At 36.3% G+C, this 19431-nt stretch overlaps 1 protein-coding gene across 1 annotated transcript in view; it reads right to left on the reverse strand.

Annotated features, from left to right (window-relative positions):
- Positions 1-257: 257 nt before the first annotated feature.
- LOC145978071 (CDK5 regulatory subunit-associated protein 3) overlaps positions 258-19431 on the reverse strand; it is a 46993-nt gene continuing 27819 nt past the window's right edge. Inside the window, exons 8-11 of the mRNA XM_083110485.1 lie at positions 18799-18945; positions 15437-15642; positions 10648-10819; positions 258-1129 (exon numbers count right to left, since the gene is read on the reverse strand). Of these exons, the coding sequence (XP_082966611.1) occupies positions 1058-1129; positions 10648-10819; positions 15437-15642; positions 18799-18945 (597 nt within the window). The 3' untranslated portion in view covers positions 258-1057. The remainder of the gene's footprint in view (positions 1130-10647; positions 10820-15436; positions 15643-18798; positions 18946-19431) is intronic.

Genomic DNA, 19431 nt, shown 5'->3' on the forward strand with positions numbered 1-19431 from the left:
TTCAAGCATTGCTTTTTAATATAAAAGTTCCTCGGATATCAAGTCATTAAACACAGTTACTCTATGCCCTGAAATCAGAACAGATATTGTAACAGTCCTATAAAAATTGCAGGTTTTGCCTTAGAAAAATGAAAACAATAATTCAGATATTATATAAAATTAATAAATTCTGGAAAGAAGAATGAGGGAAGAGGGTGGGGCATTCTTACTCATATGAAGACATCTGCAATACAAAAAAAACCTATTGGGAATTTATCTTATAAATCTCATATATTGAACAAAAACATTTACAGATCAAGAACAAATAAAAATACCGTTATCTCTCTGTACAAAAAATCACCAACTGGTATCAAAATGAGCAAATACAGCAACAAGTAGTTCTGTAATTGCACAAATGCCACAACCACACAAAGATATAAGACTAATTTTGCTTTTGTTTCTATTCTGTACACTGGGGATTAATTCTTAATTAGACAAATGAGAGCTTGATACTATGAACCCATATGTGCTGCAACCTTAATACTATTCATAATTCATATTAAATTGCAAATACAAAATGATACTGTAAGAACTGTATTTACTGCACACAGGAGGTAGGTTTTGGTATTTTCTACTTATTTTAGTGGAAGTCATTAACACTGATGGTAGCAAACAATAGCAGATCGTAGGATTAGGTACAAACCAAATTGATAAAATATTCACATGATATTCACTAATGCATAAACATTTTGGTACTACGAAAACAACATAAAACCATCACAACATTAAAATGGTTTCGGGAAAGACTGCCATAGGCATCAGTCATAGTTTTCAGAAAATATAGTCTTATACTTAAATGGTTGTGGCATATAGTTAACCTCTACAACAAACATGAATGTAGGATGAACTAAATATCATTCGTAACATACATTAATTTTGCCCAACATGCACACACAAGTTCTTTGAACAAAAGCAAACTGTTATCCTGCATGAATGTTGTAACAAAACATCATTCCATTTACCAAGCGCCGATTGCAAATTTCCGATACCTGACTGAATTACGATGATTCCCATCACCTTACATGGCATTAACTCCTCCCATGATGTTGACTTGTCGGTTCTTGTATCGCTTTGAAATATCTCTCTCGATCTGTAAACAAAATAACAACAAAGGCATTAGTGGAGACAGCTTCTTTATACACTAATTCTATCCTCAGTTGCAAATTCTGACAGTAAGTTAGTCATTATTTTGTGGTTAACTGTTGACTCAAAATGAACAGAATGTCATAGCTCTTCAATTAGCAGTTTTACATAAAGAAGATTATGTCGAGTGTTGAAAAACTGCAGGTAGGCACTTAAATCTTATGGTTTTATTTATTATTAATAAGATTGTTTTTGTTATTGTCTTTAGTATCCTTCTTCCGCCACTTTTGGTTAATTGCGACAATGAGATGAAAGTTATGAAAAGGTGTAGCTAGAACCAGAACTCTGTGACAAAATTGTGAGATGACCACACACGCATTGAGCCACTGAAGCAGCATTAGTACATTCATGTCGTGATTTTCGATTACCAAGCTATCAAGGTTTCACTAAAATATTCATGCTGAAATAACTAATACAATAACAAGGGTTTGAACATGGGACCTACAATCTGGGCCATCATTCTACCAATTGAGATATCAAATTAGCAAACTACTTAGATATCTACAAATTACTTTGTCCATTACAGATATTTGATACATCCTAAGCATATGAGTATATAACTGGCTGAATACTATTTTGACAGATGTTCATCTGCACTAACTTTTCAGGAGAGCTGATAGAAGTTTGACATATGTGGATTTTGAATACACTATACGATTTTGCAAACAATTTATTAGTGTTGATAATTCACATAACTTTACATCCAGATAAAGTAGGGTGCAAATTAATCCGAACAAGATGCATACTTTTCCAGGTATACAATAATCTTAAAATACGTTGCAGTTTTAAGGTTTAATTTTTTTTTTTTAAATAACTGCACATTCTCTCTCGACAATGCCCTGTGATGAACAACGATCCATTTTTACTTAATAGTTCATTGTTGAAAGACCCGAAGTGGAGTCTATTGTTGGAAGAATTTTGTTATTGTCGACAGACGAAGAGTCAGTTGTGTTGCAAGTTACGTGCCAAGCGGAAGGTAAGTTTTTTGTGTGAGTGGTTCTTATTTCAGCTGGTACCCAAATGGATACAACGCCACGCAAACGGTCGAAAATTGTTAAGTTATCACAGCATACTTCAATGACACAGAGACAAATTGCTACAGAATGTGGTGTCGGATTGGGTACGGTAATTCAATTTTGAAACAATACCGAGAGACTGGATCCATCGAGCCTCAAAGAAAGGGAAAATGTGGTTGCAAATGGAAGACTTCATTGCAGGATGACCAAATTCTTATTAGAAAAAGCAAACAGAACCCCAGACTGACTGCTGTTGATTTAACACGTGATTTATTGTCAAGTGGAGTGGACGTCCACGTTACAACAGTGCATTGCAGGATGCTCTTATCTGGACGAAAAGCCGTAGGCCATTGAAAAAACAGTTGCTTACAAAAAAAAATGTGTAAAAAGCGTGTAATGTGGGCAAAACGTCATCGGGACTGGACCATGAGTGACTGGAAGAAAGTGCTTTTTTCGGACGAATGCCATTTTGAAGTACATGGTCACAAGGTTTCTTTCGTTCGTAAAGGAAAATGTGAAACCAGAACACATGCAACAAACTCCAAAACACCCCCCGAAAATAATGTTCTGGGGTTGTTTCACATCTGAAGGGCCTGGACCAATAGTTCCTGTTAAGGGGATGATGAACAGTGATAAATATATTGACTTAATGCGACGAAAAGTCATACCTCATCTCAAGAAATATTTTCCTTATGGTGATGGTGTTTTCCAACAGGACCTAGCAAAATGTTATACATCTTGAAAAGTCAATGAGTTCTTTGATAATAACAATGTACAAGTACTCTCCTGACTAGGAAACTCACCTGACGTAAATCCAATTGAAAATTTATGGTCTATCTGCAAAAGAAGGATGTCAAAAGTGGATTGTTCAACCAAGGAGAAAATGCTTTGTGCCATTGTTAACGTGTGGTACCATGATGAAGAAATTAAAAACAAAAAGATGTGATTACAAACAAGGGAGGTCACATAAAGTACTAAGAGTACACTAAATACATGAATAGTTATTGTGTTCATTTGTAAATGTCTCATTGACGGTCTAGTCTCGATTTCGAAGGGCAATTCTCGTTCCCGTCTCAAGTATAAAAAAAAAAAAAAGTCACAGTTATTTAGTTATTTATATTGCAGCAATTGCATTAAATGACAAAATGTGTATCTTGTTCAGATTAATTTGTACGCTACTGTACATCATTTTGGAACGTGATGCATTAACATGTATGGTACAAGATAACATCATCAACTCATTTCCAATGAAAAGTGGAGATTAGTGTTGGTCGATATATCACGATATTGAAAAAAATATCGACCAGGCAATATCAACTTGATGATATATCGTCATGATATATTGACAATATATATATCGTGTCGGCCGACATCATTATATTTTAGCAACATATATTGTGTCAGCAATATATCATCACGATATTTTAGCGATATATATTGTGTCGGTGATATATATTGTCATGATATTTTGATGATGTATATCAGGGGTTTCCAACTGGCGGCCCGCGGGCCGCATGCGGCCCCCGTTGCCTTTTTCTGCGGCCCGCGAAGCCAGTTTACAAAATACATTAATTATTAAAATACGTTCTTTTTTTACTGAAGGAACGGATGCTCTGTGAAGAAATACAATATCACAGGTAGAATTGATTTTGCAGTCAATAATGATAATCAGAAGAATCTAGAGTGACGTAACTTTCTCTTCACACCACGCATTCTACCTCTTCGCTATGCGGAATGAACTCGGCCGCTTCCGCGAAGGCTTCACTCTTTGTGTTCAGAAACAAACTGCAGAGATCTGTTTTACTACGCACGAAGAGATTTCCAGTGTTCCAACTCGGATTGTACTGGGACTGATTGTTAAAGTTTGTGCAAATATCGAAATGAGCAATATCTCCAAAAAACGTAAGATTGAAAATTAAAATAGCTTCTCTCCAACTTGAATTGCGTGATTTGCAAGTTCCTTCAAACTAGGCAAGAAAAGGGGCCAGTTTTTCAAATACCTTTGAAAAGAACGCTTTCCAAAGCTTCGTAGTTTTGGACAAAGAATGACATCGATGTTCGGCAGCACATACACGTGGGAAAGTGTTTTTTCTTCAATGAAGTTCATCAAGAACCGCTACAGAAGCTGACTGGCAGATTATTCACTGCTTCACCTTCTGAGACTTTCAAATACAGAAATTCAAATACAACTTTAATAAAAAAAGCAGATCGGGCTCAATTTTCACATTGAACACTTATTATGAAGGATTCTTATTTGTATGGTGTGTCTTTAATTTCTTTCAATTCGTCAATAAGTATTGGGTTTTTGTGAAATAAATTGTAATTATACAATTTTGATTTGTAATTCCATTGTTTTATTGTCTCATTTTAGAAATTTAGGTCATGCGAAAGTACTACATTTTCAGTTCAGTACTTACAATTTTTGTAATTTTAACCCCCCCCCCCAAAAAAAAAAAATGCGGCCCGCCTATCAACTGCTGGATATAATTTTGGCCCTCGGACCTTTTGAAGTTGGAAACCACTGATGTATATCGTGGAGACAATATATCACCGATATCACGATATGGAAAAAATATCATATCGTCTGTGACGATATATCGCGATATCAAATTTCCGATATCGTCCATCCCTAGTGGAGATACAACAAAACAACTTTCAGCCAGTGACATGGAGAAGAAATTCTATGCTTAAATAAAAGGTAGCACAGATGCAATTCTGTTAAGGATGAGGTGTATAGTTTCCTTCCAGAGTGTGATAAGTAGAACACAGCGTGGTGTTACATGGAACCTAGAACTTCTAATTCTTTTTCCGAATACTCACAAGCATTTTGAAATAAATATGCAACTTAGAGAGAAACTGTAACTCATCTCAATACGACCACCATAAATATTATGCAAAAATCTGTGATACATTTTAGTTTATATATTCCTTATTTTGCATCACTTTTATGCCACTTTTGTTAATCACAATGATCGAGATGAAATTAAGGATGTTCACAAAGAAATGCTCAGTCACCAAAGTGATGCATATTTCTGTTCATATGTGTGCGATACCAAAAATATCATAATTTATGAAAGCATCCTCACACAATTGTTATAGCATACACATTATAATCAAATGGCATGTGAGATCTTCATGTGCATCAAAGCTTGGAATATTAAAACAAAAAACATGTGGGATGGTACACATGAACTGTCTCTTATCCGATATACTGTGATTATGAAATTCAGATTAATTTGAATTTGAATTTAAAATTGTGGGTGCGCCAGCACTTAGGCTATTTTCAACTCGCCACATTAGACAGGGTCCAGCCCCTTACCATAACTAAAATAACATAACTATAATGTCGTGTATCTAAAGTATTAAAATATTCTGACTTTGGTAAAAAGCTGAGGCTGTCAAGGGGCACTCAGCACACATAAGGACAAAAAAAACACGACAGCACAGAATTATACTGGCCGTAGATCCAGACCCCAGAGTCTTGTTAGTCTCCAAAATGCATTCCAAGGTGTAGTACGTGGAAGTTTTACCATTTTCTTATGTGGAATTTTATGTTCATGAAAATGTGCACTTGATAGCAGCAAAATTAACACACACCTAAATTCTGGGCATTAAGTGAGAACCAGCACTAACTTCAAATAACTTTTGGGGAGCAAGAATGAAATAAAAAATATTTCATACGCACGTGTAAATACTAGGGCCTAACTAATGCTGATGCTGAGAACAGTGGCAACATGGCACACTGATAAAAAAAAAGTATCCTTGTCATCAAGGAATCCACGGTTTGATACCCGGTGGAGGAATATTGCACAATGGTTCAGATCCCACAAAACTGTAGGTCCAGTCCTGATTAGCCTATCTGTACATACAATCGATTTAAAACAACAATTTAAACAGTTGCATCAAAAAGTCATCACTTCAAATCGAATCAGCAATACTGACTGACTGAATGGACATGTGTTGAATTACACAATAAATACTTTCATGGCCTTTTCACTGAAAAAAGGTGACTTTAGAAACACCCTGCACTGTGCATGCCAGATGATTGGTAAGTAAATAATGATGATGTGGTATTCAACGGAATTTATCAATAAATGAATTCACTTGTGATTAAACCACATTACATGTAAATATTGTTAATGTGCAGGTTTTGAAGTGGTTATGCGAATCTCCAACAGGGTGGCTACAAACAAGCAGAAATGAAATTCCCTGACATTTCCAGATTTTCCAGGACAAAATTTACATTTTCCCCTGACAATTACAAACTAAACTAAATCGATGATTTTGCAAATGAAAATAATAAACTCATACAGATCCACGTATGGATTTGTTAAGTACCAATATTATCTGCTATGAAATTGACTTAATTTCTCTTTTCTCAATTATTTGAATTCAAACTGCAAAATAGTGAATTCGGAAAATTATTACAATTCACAAGCTAGGGAAAGATTACGGAATTTTATCATATGCAGTAAGTTTAAAATAAAATACTTTGTTATTTTTAAAGTTATGACTAAATGAGATTAGAGTGTAGAGTGATTGATTAACAAATACATTTTGTAATTTATCAGTCTCCTTATCCATTCTCAGTATTATATGCTGATATTTCCACTGAGGTTTGGAACCTCTGCTGGCAAGAACCATGAGTGGGGACTCATTTTTCAATGCATAAAACTACTTCTCTCTTCTCTGTAAAGCAAACAACTTAACTCTTGCATATAAGTGAAACAATTGAATTGTACAAACGACAGTGTCATATTTCCTTACATTATCAATGGGATTTCTGCTTCAGTACAGTATATCCAAGTGAAGTACTGTGAAACTGACAACATGCAGTTATACCATTATTGCTGACGAAAAGGGTACGTAGGTATTAGAAATTTAACGTAAGCAATTTATAGAACTGCATTGTATAGGTACCTGATCTAGCTAACCAAATATTAAAACAGGAAAACACTGTTAATAAGAGCTTCTGAAAGTTCATATACGAGGGGTGTCTTGAAAAAAGTTCCAATGGTGCCTGTACGCAGCACTAGTGCCCGGAGAGCAACACACACATGCGGGCAGGAAGAAGTGGCATGTAGCTGTAATCTGGTACAGTCGCAATGCAGCCATTTTAGGACAGTTCTAGGTTAAATATTGCAGCTCTCATACAGTATCCCACCGACTGCGATGCAGCCTACGTATAGTAATCAGATTTTTGCATGCTCAGAATTTGGCACAGAGTCACCAGCAATCGTGTGAGGTGTGCAGACCGGACGTCGAGAGTATGGTCAGACGATAGTGCAGACAATTCACAGAAGGCCAATTGAATGTGCACAACCCCATACAGTTGAGTACACGCAGGCCCTTTGCATGACTTCAGGTGAGAGATCTTTAAAAAAAACCTGTGCAGCCCTGTCCTTGCATGTACCAACATTCATCTCTTTCTAGCATGACAAGGATTTCACAGCTACACTGCGGTAGAGCAAATTCCAGTCTTTGCTATCAGACACATATGCCATGGGCATACAAAATTTAGTGCCATGCTATGACAAATACCAGAACAACGGTGGTGATTATGCTGAAAATTAGGACTCACTGTTACAAATGCAATAAATTACTACTGACAGTATTGTTTTATTTATGCCTAATTGGTAGGGACCTTGATTTTTTGTTATTTTTTTTTCAAATTGGTATATTTTTTATTTTTTATATTTTACTATTCGGTGTTATTTTTCCAAAAATTCACATTTTCATTTTAGCGCATTTTCTGGCAAATGCCTGAAATTATACCTTCATGGTGTTTTAAAACTACGGTTTCAAATTGTAAGTCACATGGCTTATGCCACTTCGTGAGAGTTTGATATCTTGGAAGTTATTTTCCATACCCCCTTTTTCATTTTAAGGTAAGGGTCTTAGATAATGGAATTTTCTCCGTATATACTGAAGGGTGCATAATGACCATAAGTGGCGACGCACCCAAAAATTTTAAATCAATCAATCTCACGTGACATATATACACACAGTGCGGCAATTTGAAATCGAGACTGGTGCTGTAAAAAATAAACAAGTGTTCTTAGAAAGTTACTTACCTGGGATCATTCAAAGTACGCGTAGGACCCTCCTGCATCCACACATTACTGCGCCCTGCCTACCAGTGCATGGAAGGATTGCTGGAATTCATTTTGTGTAATGCTGTCTAAAATCCTTGTCGTAGCCCTCTTGATGGTCAGTACGTCATCAAAGTACAAACCTTGAGTGTATATTTTAGTTTAGGAAATAGAAAATAATCACACAGGGCCAGATCTTGTGAATAGGCAGGATACGACAATTTACGGATTCTCTTTTGCATCAAAAAGTCCTTCTTAATCACAGCCTTGTGACTTGGGGCTTTGTCAAGAAGCATACATCTGCTGCCATCATCCTGATACTCGGGCATCACGTGTGTTATTCTTTGCATCAAACGTTTCATAACATCAAGATAAAATACAGCAGTAAGAGTATGTCTGTTATTTCGGTCTTTAGGAATGATTGTCCTAATTTTCTCAAACAATTCTAGTGTTCTCACCATCCTTGCTGCATCCGGATACTCGTTATCTTCAATTCACTCCCATCCTTCATGTGTAACACCTGTGCCATAATACATGCGTACGGGATAAACAATTCTCCCCATACACTTGGCTTTAACATGGGAATTGTTTCCATAGCAGCTTTCCCCAGGCATGCACAAAATATGATGTTTGCTATTTGTTCCATGTTGAAGTCACGACACACTTTCACGACACATGCCAACACTCAACAATGCCACATGTGGCACTGTCACTCCAGGTCAACGAGCTCTGAACCAATTTTTCGTGAGATACCCCCCACTTGTTCGCACCACAGAATGCTTGCACAGTGGCGCCACCTACCAAGGAAAAAAAATCAGTCTTGATTTCAAATTGCCGCACTGTGTATTATGGCACCAAAAATTGGCATTATCTATTTTTGACTTGTTAGTGTTACGTTTCCCAAAATTTGCATTTTTGTTTTAGAACATTTTTCTGCCAAATATACCTTTTAAACTATTATTTTAAATGGTAGGTCACATGGTCTACGTAATTTCGTGACAATTTGGTATGTTGGAACAGATTTTTGAGGTAGTAAACGTAAAAGCAAAGTGCTCCCCTGTGCTTAGCACCAAGCCATGAAGGCATGTATGGGGTGTAGAGTTAGGGCCCCACACTTCCTTGATCACGGCCAAAGGTGCGGGTGATGTGATCAGCACCATGCTCCTGGCTACCTTTACCTCCCAAAGTTGACTCCAGGTACCTGCTTGATATGATGCTGGGTGGGTGCCGGAGCAGTTTCAAACAGGTAGAAAAAATCCCGGTTCTCCCCAGCAGAATCTCTCGCATGGTAGCCAGATGCCCTAACTACTGAGCTCCATTATTTCTCGCTCGACAAATGGTAATTTAAAATACATCTCGCAAGACAAATACCCAATCTCCTGTTAGAACCCTGCCACTTTGCTCTGTGATGCAAATTGCTTTGATAGAAGTTGAAAAAATCGTGGGAAATACATTATTTAATGTGGCTGTCAGAATTATTCCATGTATAACAATCATTATAGTTTACTCTTGAATAAAATGTTGAAAAACTTGCACGTTCTATGTATATAAAATGGCACATTTTGTTTCTTTAAGTCTAGAAAAGACAAGAATGATGGGTTTCACGGAATTCTTCGTTGTTTTAGGACTTTTTTTTAAAAAAAAAATTGCTAAATACACCAACAATTTGCATTTTATGCCAAATTCACATTATTTCGATATTTTGAACGGGCCATAAATGTGTCCAGACATCACTGCACATTCATAAACACAACTTCGCAGCAATTAACATTTTTCACGGTTTTCGCGTTTGCGAAAAATCAAGGTCCCTACTAATTAGAAATTACTTTCTGAGCACCCCTCGTATAAATCAGTAGAAGAAAAGTGAAAATTTAGCAGGGCTGGCAGAAAAAATGCAATTCTTGAAGAAAGTGATATGCTTTTACGATTGAATGATTCGAGTAAATATGATATTAAAATATTTACGTATTTATTATTAGTATTTTATTTCATAATATTGGACATTAACTTCAATTAGTGAGAGATTAATGACCATCTCTCACGAGTTTAAACAGACTGGTTTCTGGCACCATGGTTGTGTTGTGCATAAAAGGGGCCTAAAAGTTGAGGCTGAAACTTAGTAACAAGATCTCCTGTTCCCGTGCAGAGTTCCATAACAATATCTTAAAAAAAAGTCAATCAAGACAAAATTCCCTGACTTTTTTCAACACCTCAAATTCCCTGACTTTTCCCAGTTTTCCAGGTCTGTCTCCACCCTGTCCAAGAGTTATTTGCCTGCAAGCCTCAAATCACAACTGCTTATGCCAGAGTTTACTTAACAAAACAAAATAACTTTCTGCGTGAGAATATTCACTTACCTCTGCTTGCAGCTCCTTGGTCTTCTCAATAATGAGTTGTAATTTAGGATGTAATACTAGTACTTCCTCAGCTGCATTTTTACCTCGGCTCTGCACTGCTTTTTGGCAAGCCAACATTTTATCCACCATGCCCAGCTTCTTTCTCAAAGAATCTGCCAGTTGATCTACATACCTATAAAAAAAGCATCGTGATTATTAGGATGCGGATTTATAGGCACTAAAAACCTCTCAAATAGGCAGGCAAATAGGCACTTGAAAAGGTGCAATAAACTAAAAAAGGTACTAAAATAGGCACTCGAAAAGGTGCTATAAACTAAGAAAAGGTACTAAAATAGGCACCTGAAAAGGCACTATAAACTAAGAAAGGTACTAAAATAGGCACTTAAAAGGTACCCTAAAATAGAAAATACATTAAAATAGGCAATGAACATGAATGTATTTAAATCTTCTTCTTACAGTGTACAGTTATACTGTGTTAGCACTTCAGTTTACATATAAAAGTGCGCTAACAGCTAAGTATTAGTACTATTTTCATCAGAATGCATACTTGAGGGGAATTGTCAGTTAAAAGTAATTCTCACAAAAAGAACTTGTGCTAAAGATTGTGCCAATTTCAACAAATGCCCCTGTTGTGCACAATTCTTATTTTGCTAACTTACCTTTTTCAGTGTAGGGAGAACCAATGTCACATAAAAAAGTTGAAGTTAGCAAAAATTACAGAATTGACACTTTTAGGCAAGATTAAGCAAAATAGGCACTAAGCTTCGAAATAGGCATTCATAGCCAATATAAAAATGCATTTTCGGACTAGAAACACCATAAAGCGAACTGCAACCATTAAAGCCCATGTTTTACAACAAAGAAATAAAAAAGACAAATAGGAAAAATCTGCACCCTAGTGATCATCATTAAAAAATAAAATAAGACCACAGGTAAGTTTCAATAATTACGCACAAATTCTTCACCATGTTATTAGTTCAAAATTTATGTTTAAACAGCTGTATGAAATATGTAATATCATATTTACTCATATTTAATGGTTTTTTTTTTTAAATTTATGTCCTAAAAACTGTGGTGCATATTATGCATGGAACAATTTTGACAGCCAACATGAAAAAATACAGGGTCATTCCATGATTTTCTGACACTTGCATTAATTTTTCATGTTTACAGAACCCTTTCATGTCATATATCCTTGTAAAGCTTAAATCCTGCAGTCTCTGAATATGGTAACAGTATTACATTCAAGAGAGTGACACTAATGTGAAATACAGTTGAAATATCTTCATCATAAAATGAAGGAACATTCTGATTTTTAATGTATTTTGGATGAAAGAAAAGATTAAGGAAAAAGAAAATAACTAAAATGTATTACTGGCCAAATAATATTATATATATGGAGTGTGTAAATGCCTTAATGGAAGAAATATTGTGCTGTTAACTGCTAGTTTGAGTGTCCTAAATGTGCCTCGTATAAATGTTACGTTAGTAACAAAAAAGTACATATTTTGAAGTTTCTTTGGAAAAAGTAAAGAAGGAATGAGCAAAACCACGTATAAAAACTTGGAAGGCCATTTCCCATGATTTTTTACTTTGTAAAATGTTCTGCGATGCCAAGAATAAAGTAACATCCTGGCGGAATTCAAGCATGCACCTCCTGTCACATGGGATGCATATCAGCTGCATTTGTTGGGCAAGACAAAATAAAATAACTTCCTGAGCACTGCAAATACGTAACATAATTTTGATCTCGCTGTCTACTATTACAGAATAAATAAGGTGGTTAAAGAGTGAAATTATTGGGATGCTAAACACAGTGAAGGGAGAGCAGAGGGGGAGGTGGTGTGGGTTGGTGACTCATGGCATATACAAGTGATATTCTTCTCTTGGTTCACATAGGAACAAGCGATTCATTGAATAGGTATGACATCATTCACTCTTGATCAGCATAACAATAGCTTTATGACCTACAACTAAGAAAGCCATTTCTTGAAACTGGATTATATTTCGCATTATACCTAGGTATACGAGATATAATTGTTTGTCACTTTTCCCCACCAGTGCGCATTACACACACACACACATGCATTATACATGCGTAAATACGGTATTCAAAAAGCATGGCAGGGTTTAAGAAAAATGTATCCCATGTAGTATATTTGAGACATGATTGTGTAAGAAAACTCTCAAGGGCTTAATCAATAGCATTCTGACCTCATATCAATAGCCCTTGTTTAGTTCGCTGCACATTTTGACTCTTGCACTGAACCATCTAGTTGGTTACATGGTGCAACACCGACTCGTCTACTTTGCCGATTTGGTGTCAAGTAGTGCATTTGGTGTCTGCACAATTTGCATTATGTTCTAGAGCAGTGTAGCATGTGGTGTCTGCTAACTAATAAAATGAACGTTTAAAGCAGCAGACAGGCATTTGTTGAATCTTCTGAACTTGAACAACGCTATTCGTCAAGTTGGTCGAACGTCATTTCCTTGCAACAGCCTGACATGGGTAGGTGCTACGGAAGGGGCTAAGCCCCCTAGAACAGGACATTGGCCCCCCCAAACACATTCAACATATACACAAAGTAATTAGGGAAAGAGGAACACAGAAGGGAAGAAGTTCGAATTATGCTGTGATGTAGAATACGGAAAAGTGCATGCACGTGAATTTTATGAGGACCATAAGTTCCGGACAAGATTTCTAAGAAAATGCATCACTGTTATTTATCTTGATGTTCCACCTTGGAGCGCATGGTAAACAATATTGTTACATTCAAACAATAGCAGCGCCGCATCCAGTGTTTAAAAAAATGTAGCTTTTCAACAATGAGTTCCTACAATTGCTTTTTTCTGGGCATGAAAAAGATAACCCGTCATTGTAGAGAGACTTGAACAGAATAGTTTTGATAGGGAAAAGGCGTCATCTCAAAGAGAAATTAATCTGTATTGTAATCTACTTTGAAGATAATTGATGAGCACAATAATTTTGTAGTTATTTTACCAGTCTTTAAACATTCCGGACATAGGTTGTAGAATGGGAAAAGTGTTGTGGACTGACAAAGAATTCTTCAGGAATTTATACAGATCAAAAACAGAGCATTTCTATTGAAGTTTTAGATAAAACAAATAATTGTTGTAATATCTTAAAGTTCTTTCACGAATCTAGTTGCAAGTGGTTCTCAGTTGTAGTAAAATTAGGAAAATGCAAAGTTTATGAACACAGGATTAACAATTCACTTCAATATTATCACATATTAAAATTATACATTCTTTATTATAAAGAAGAAGTGTTCTTTAATAAATTTGCAGCCATCTATAATAATGTATTTATAAATGTAACACTCGATATCAACACAATTCAATTTCATTTGCATAAGATGATGTGAGGATCACCTGTTTCCCAAGAAGAATGCCTGTGAATATTTTTGTAATGGATAAAAGCATGAATGTTAGCCCCAGTTAGCCCCACCAAGTGGGCGGATGAAACTCTGCATATGTACACCGGGGTACACCTACACTACACCAAGTGTCAAAAAGTGAAGTGAACTAGATGGGTCTAATACCAGTGCAGAAACTCTTACGGATTAATGATACTGATGTTAATGCTTAGGTATTGAAATAATTTAAATTTAAAGCATTTTTAAATATTTGTAGATATTTAATATATAGTTTATTATTAGAAGTACAGCAGAGCTTTGCTTTAAAATGTTCATAATTTCACATGATATGTATTATTCAATCACAATACCATTTCTTCTCACAATGCTGCTACGAAAATAATGAACAGTGTGTATTTTGCATAATTTCCAGAATATCCAATTTCCACAGAAGTTTCACAAGACAATCAGAAAGTAGTCAATACTAATAACCACTTATTGTTGTAGATTTTTACATTATAAGGAGTTCAAAACATGACCCTCATTTTCCTAGAGCATTTAATTTAAAATGTTTTTGAACAACTGACATATCAGTATTCAGTAAATGATTCATTTGATTTCAAAACACTGTATTTGCCGAAGTTTTGCACATGCAGATATAAACAACACATGAAAATAACTGTAAACTTACCAAGTTTGAACGTGACACACCAGTTGACTGCACATGAGCAGTGCCTGTACAAAATGGCGACAAACCGGGAAAAGAGTTTTTGTGTGTTGGAATATGCAAGATGTTCATCTGTTATTGCAGTGCAGTGTGCATTCAGAAGAGAGTACAGAAAAGAACCACCATGTAAACAGAGCATTTGGCGGTGGTATCGCCAGTTTAAGTACCCTGGTTGTCTGTGTAAACAGAAAAGTACAGTTCGACTACCGCTTGGATGTGTGTCGTGTGAACAGAGGGGCACGCATAGAACATTTGTAGAATGTGACGGAAACTTGGTGAGTTTACAGTTATTTCCATGTATCATTCATATCTGTATGTGCAATACTTTGGAAAACCCAGTGTTTTGAAATCGAATGAATCATTTATAGTAGCCCTATATATGAAATTGAAGTATTGCTTGGCCCACAACACATTCAAAACTTAAATTTTCTAGTTGTAGAAAGTTTTATCTCATTGTTTTACAAACAACAATTAACATCACCAAGCCACTTAGAATTAAGAATCATTTCCAAGTATTCCAAAATCCAGTATAACAATATTTGCAGAATTCTACAAAAAAATGTTATTTTTTCAAAAAAATAATACATTGCAGGACTTTCACAGACTGGAAAAAGCAGTGTAATTTCTATTAAAATTTCACACTATGAAAATTTCCACAATTTCTGTGGCTAGAGTATATACTGACCTTGGGGAATTCTTTATTTTGTGCAAATGTTGATTTCGAGGTTCCTTCATGTTTTCGAGAATAGCTTGAACCTTACTCAGCATCTCTTGAACTGAGCCAACATTCTGAAGCTGAACTATGGATGGCGCATCTTGCATGATGGATGTGGTCAGCAAGTCTCCTTCATTCTTCATCTCCAACAGACGAAACTTCAGGAATGCTTCCAGCTGGAAAACCAAATGTGCAGTGGGAATTTTAGTGTTTGTATTTGTATTATTTCTCTTCTTTGGTTTCCTTTTCTGCCACTTATGGCTAATTGCAATGATATGAGTGATGATTAGGTGAAATCGATGAAGGGACACTCACAACAAAAGGCCCGGACTTTAACCCTGGAACTGATGGCAACATTAAAACCACTTAACGGACGTGGCCAAAGGGCCACCAGAAATTTTAGGAAACAAAAGAACGAGATACTGAGATGGATCTGGAGGAAATTGGTAGGAATGGCCAACTGGATTGAACTTACACACGTAGGAGATGTACTACTACGTAAGCTTGGAGTTGGTTACTCTACAACCATGATAAAATTTATATATAATTTCCGGTTTTTGAAGGTGAACTTCCAAAAATTCAAGGGTACAAGGAGATGTTTTCTCTATTCAACCTTATGTATTACCGCCTCTCAGAACCCACACACAGGTACATAACGGTCTGTGCGATCCCAATGTATTAAAAAATTGTAATTCCATCCAATTAAACAGTATATATATATATACATATATAAAATATTTAATTTAAGGTGCAGAGTTTACATTTTCCATTTCACATACTCAAGACTTGAAATACATCTACAAACAAAAGTCTGATATGTTACGAGATGTATTAATTTACGAAAAATCGTTACGTACTTGTATAATAATTTCAAACTCAAACATAACTAATCAACTTCATGATATCTTATCTTGCAATAATTTTCCATCTGTCAGATAGATTGTTCTGCAAGGGACACTAATAAAGTGTTTCATTTTCCATGCAGCTTTCTTTTCCTTCCTCGATAAAAAAAAACTAAACTGTGAAAATCTTGACTCAGGGCATTAATAAGTATAAATTCAACGGGATTTGGATTAATAAAAGTTGCAATTTTTCACATCTACAGAGAAAAATTCATGCAGAATTCACATATAATTCATGTATAATTCCAGGAATTCCCAGTGAGTAGCCACCCTGCTACAATTTAAAGTGGATTCAAATTCAACCATTCAGACTGGACTTGATTTAAACTGTGGTCCAAATTTCTAATTCTAATTCAATAATAATTTTTTTACTGAAACAAGTTCTGATCCATATTTTTTAAAAAGAAAGTTATATCTAACTTTTAAAAAAACTTCAATCAATCATTTCATCGTTTCAATAAAAATAATTATATTAAGTATTTTTTTATGAAATAAATTAATTACAATTTCTTTGTCAGTTTCAAATTACTTTATTCTTCAAATATCCTCATACACAAACCCCAAAAATGAATTATCCTTGAAACTGCTTACAGCTTGTCAACATTGCTGTAATTACTCACAACTGCATACTTCAGATCTACTCGCAAAGTATTTGAAACTTACTTATTAGTGTCACCTTTCTGCCACTTCTGATTACTAGCAATAATGAATGAGAATGAATGAGCCAGGAGGACAAAAAAAAAGCTCTAATATGAGATAACCTGATAAATGTGGGGCAGTTGGTCGCCCTACTCAGAGATGAACGTCCATACTTAGGGCATAACTCAAACCCAGATTCTTTTGTGGTGAGACCATTTAACGTGCACAGACACATAATTTATTGGTAAGCAATGACAAAATGCAGCACGACATTCTTACAAACATAAACAAACCGTGGCACAACAGCCAGTGAGAAATTGCAGCTTTCCTGGCAAACATGTGTTCTCGGGTTACCAGCCAACATCGACTTAACTTGATGTTGATGTTAAGTTGATGTTGGCTGGTAACCCAAGAACACTTGTTCCAAGCCCGTGAGGGACAGGGCCTACCTATTGACTGCCAGGCTCACTCCTATCTGCTGAGGTGAGAGACCATCCAACCAGAAAAGAGAGCCTTCAGTCGTTGTAGGTTTCTGTGACCGGGTTACGCTACTCAATTTCCTCATGATGGGGGGTGGCCACCGGTTCCACACACAGGCCGAAATCTCTGAGAAAAGTTGTTACGCTTAACCAAAAAAAGACTCGAAAATGTGCATGTCTCGTAGCCGGAGCCCAAAGCCTGATGCCTTACGTGGCCCAAATACTAACGTGCAAATACGGATGTAAATGCGCTGCTAAATTTACGCAAGTACGTTATGTCAGACTGCCGAGACATACACTGCGACATATATTTTCATCTGTACACCCTTCCCTCGGAGCCCAGTTCTTCCAAGCTCAAGCTCAGGTAGTCCCGTACTACCTGCTTTCTAAAAAGGGGATCCCTAGGGACTGACCTTTCAGCGGTGGCACCTCACAGATTATCATTGTTCACAATAGGTGGGTCTTGGCCGAGGGAAGAGCAGGCCAATTATCTCCGCTTGTTCCTTCCAGTCCCAATCTGCCTTTTCATCCCACGCCGCCTTACGCACTCGTATATGCAGAAAAGTTAAGGCCTAATAAACTTTTAGGCCGTAGGAAAATTACAGGGGGTGAGTACAGAAATTACAGTGCGTACCATCCGCAGGTCCCCAAAATACTGTCAAATTTCTACGTTGCATGCAAAATTTAATGACTTCGACGTGTTTTTACGACTGTGTATGCCTGCCTTTAGACTGGATGGCCACAGTGCAGGACATGACATTGGTACTACTCTTGGTAATATGCATCTATTAGGAATGAACCAATATCAATACCAATGTATTATCATCAACCAATGCTAGTGGTATTAGTAGTGGTATAAGAAAGAATCGGCTGGAATGTCATCACTGGCACTGGCCTATACTTTCTGGGTCCCAGTGTTTTGTGTGGATTGCATAAATGCCACTAGACACTTTCAGAGAATCTAAATATACGAGAATTGATGTAAAACACACAATTTTCTTTACTTTGGCATCATCATGGAAGAAATGTATTCGGTGATTACATGATTATTTCATGTGAAATTATGAATATTTTGAAGTAAAAACAAAGAATCATGTGCCATAGTTTAATGCAAAACTTAAATATGTGTTAAAATTTATAAATAATTTAAACCTCTACATTTTTTAAACATTTTTAAGTACTGTATTGATATCAGAACCAGCGAGAATCAGTATCGGCATTTATATTGGGTCAAAGTACTAGTATCTACATGTACACTTATTGCCTTACTTCCGTTCATTGACAATATTTATACCTATGAGTTTCTACTTACCTCCATCAGCTGGTCAATAAATAAACTTCTTGTTTTGGGACAGTCTAGCAAGGTTAGGGCTTCAGAGTCTCTCGCCACACCTCCTTCCATGCCTGTATCCTCCAGCACAATTCCTGTATCATCTAATGAAATGTTGAAGTCTATTTCCTACAAAGAAGAGATTAAAAATACATACATATTTAAAATTCCTGTTCACACATTTGTTTGCATATTAATGTAATCAATACTGCTAATAATAAAATACTAATGTAATATGGATGGTGGGAAATTTAAACCTGGAACCACAACTTTTGGACCCTATTCCTGTGCCTCGAAAAATTGGGTTCTTCATACAGTCTACCCTCTACTCCAACATGCTTTATAAAACATAGAAATTAATTTTACTAAGAATATAAAACTACATAAAATATCCAGAAGCATTAATATGAAGCAGTGGTAGCCGAGTCGTTAGGGCATCTGACTACCATGCGAGAGACCTGAGTTCCATCCCGGCGGGGGAGAACCGGGACTTTTTCAACCTGTTCAAGCAGCTCCGGTGCCCACCCAGCATCGTATAAAGTGGGTATCTGGAGGAAACTCTGGGGGGTGGGGGATACAGGTGGCCAGGGGCATGGTGCTGATCACATCACCCCC

This window comes from Lepisma saccharinum, chromosome 24 (genome assembly GCF_977018435.1).
Source record: "Lepisma saccharinum chromosome 24, izLepSacc3.1, whole genome shotgun sequence".
In the NCBI taxonomy this organism is placed as follows: domain Eukaryota; kingdom Metazoa; phylum Arthropoda; class Insecta; order Zygentoma; family Lepismatidae; genus Lepisma; species Lepisma saccharinum.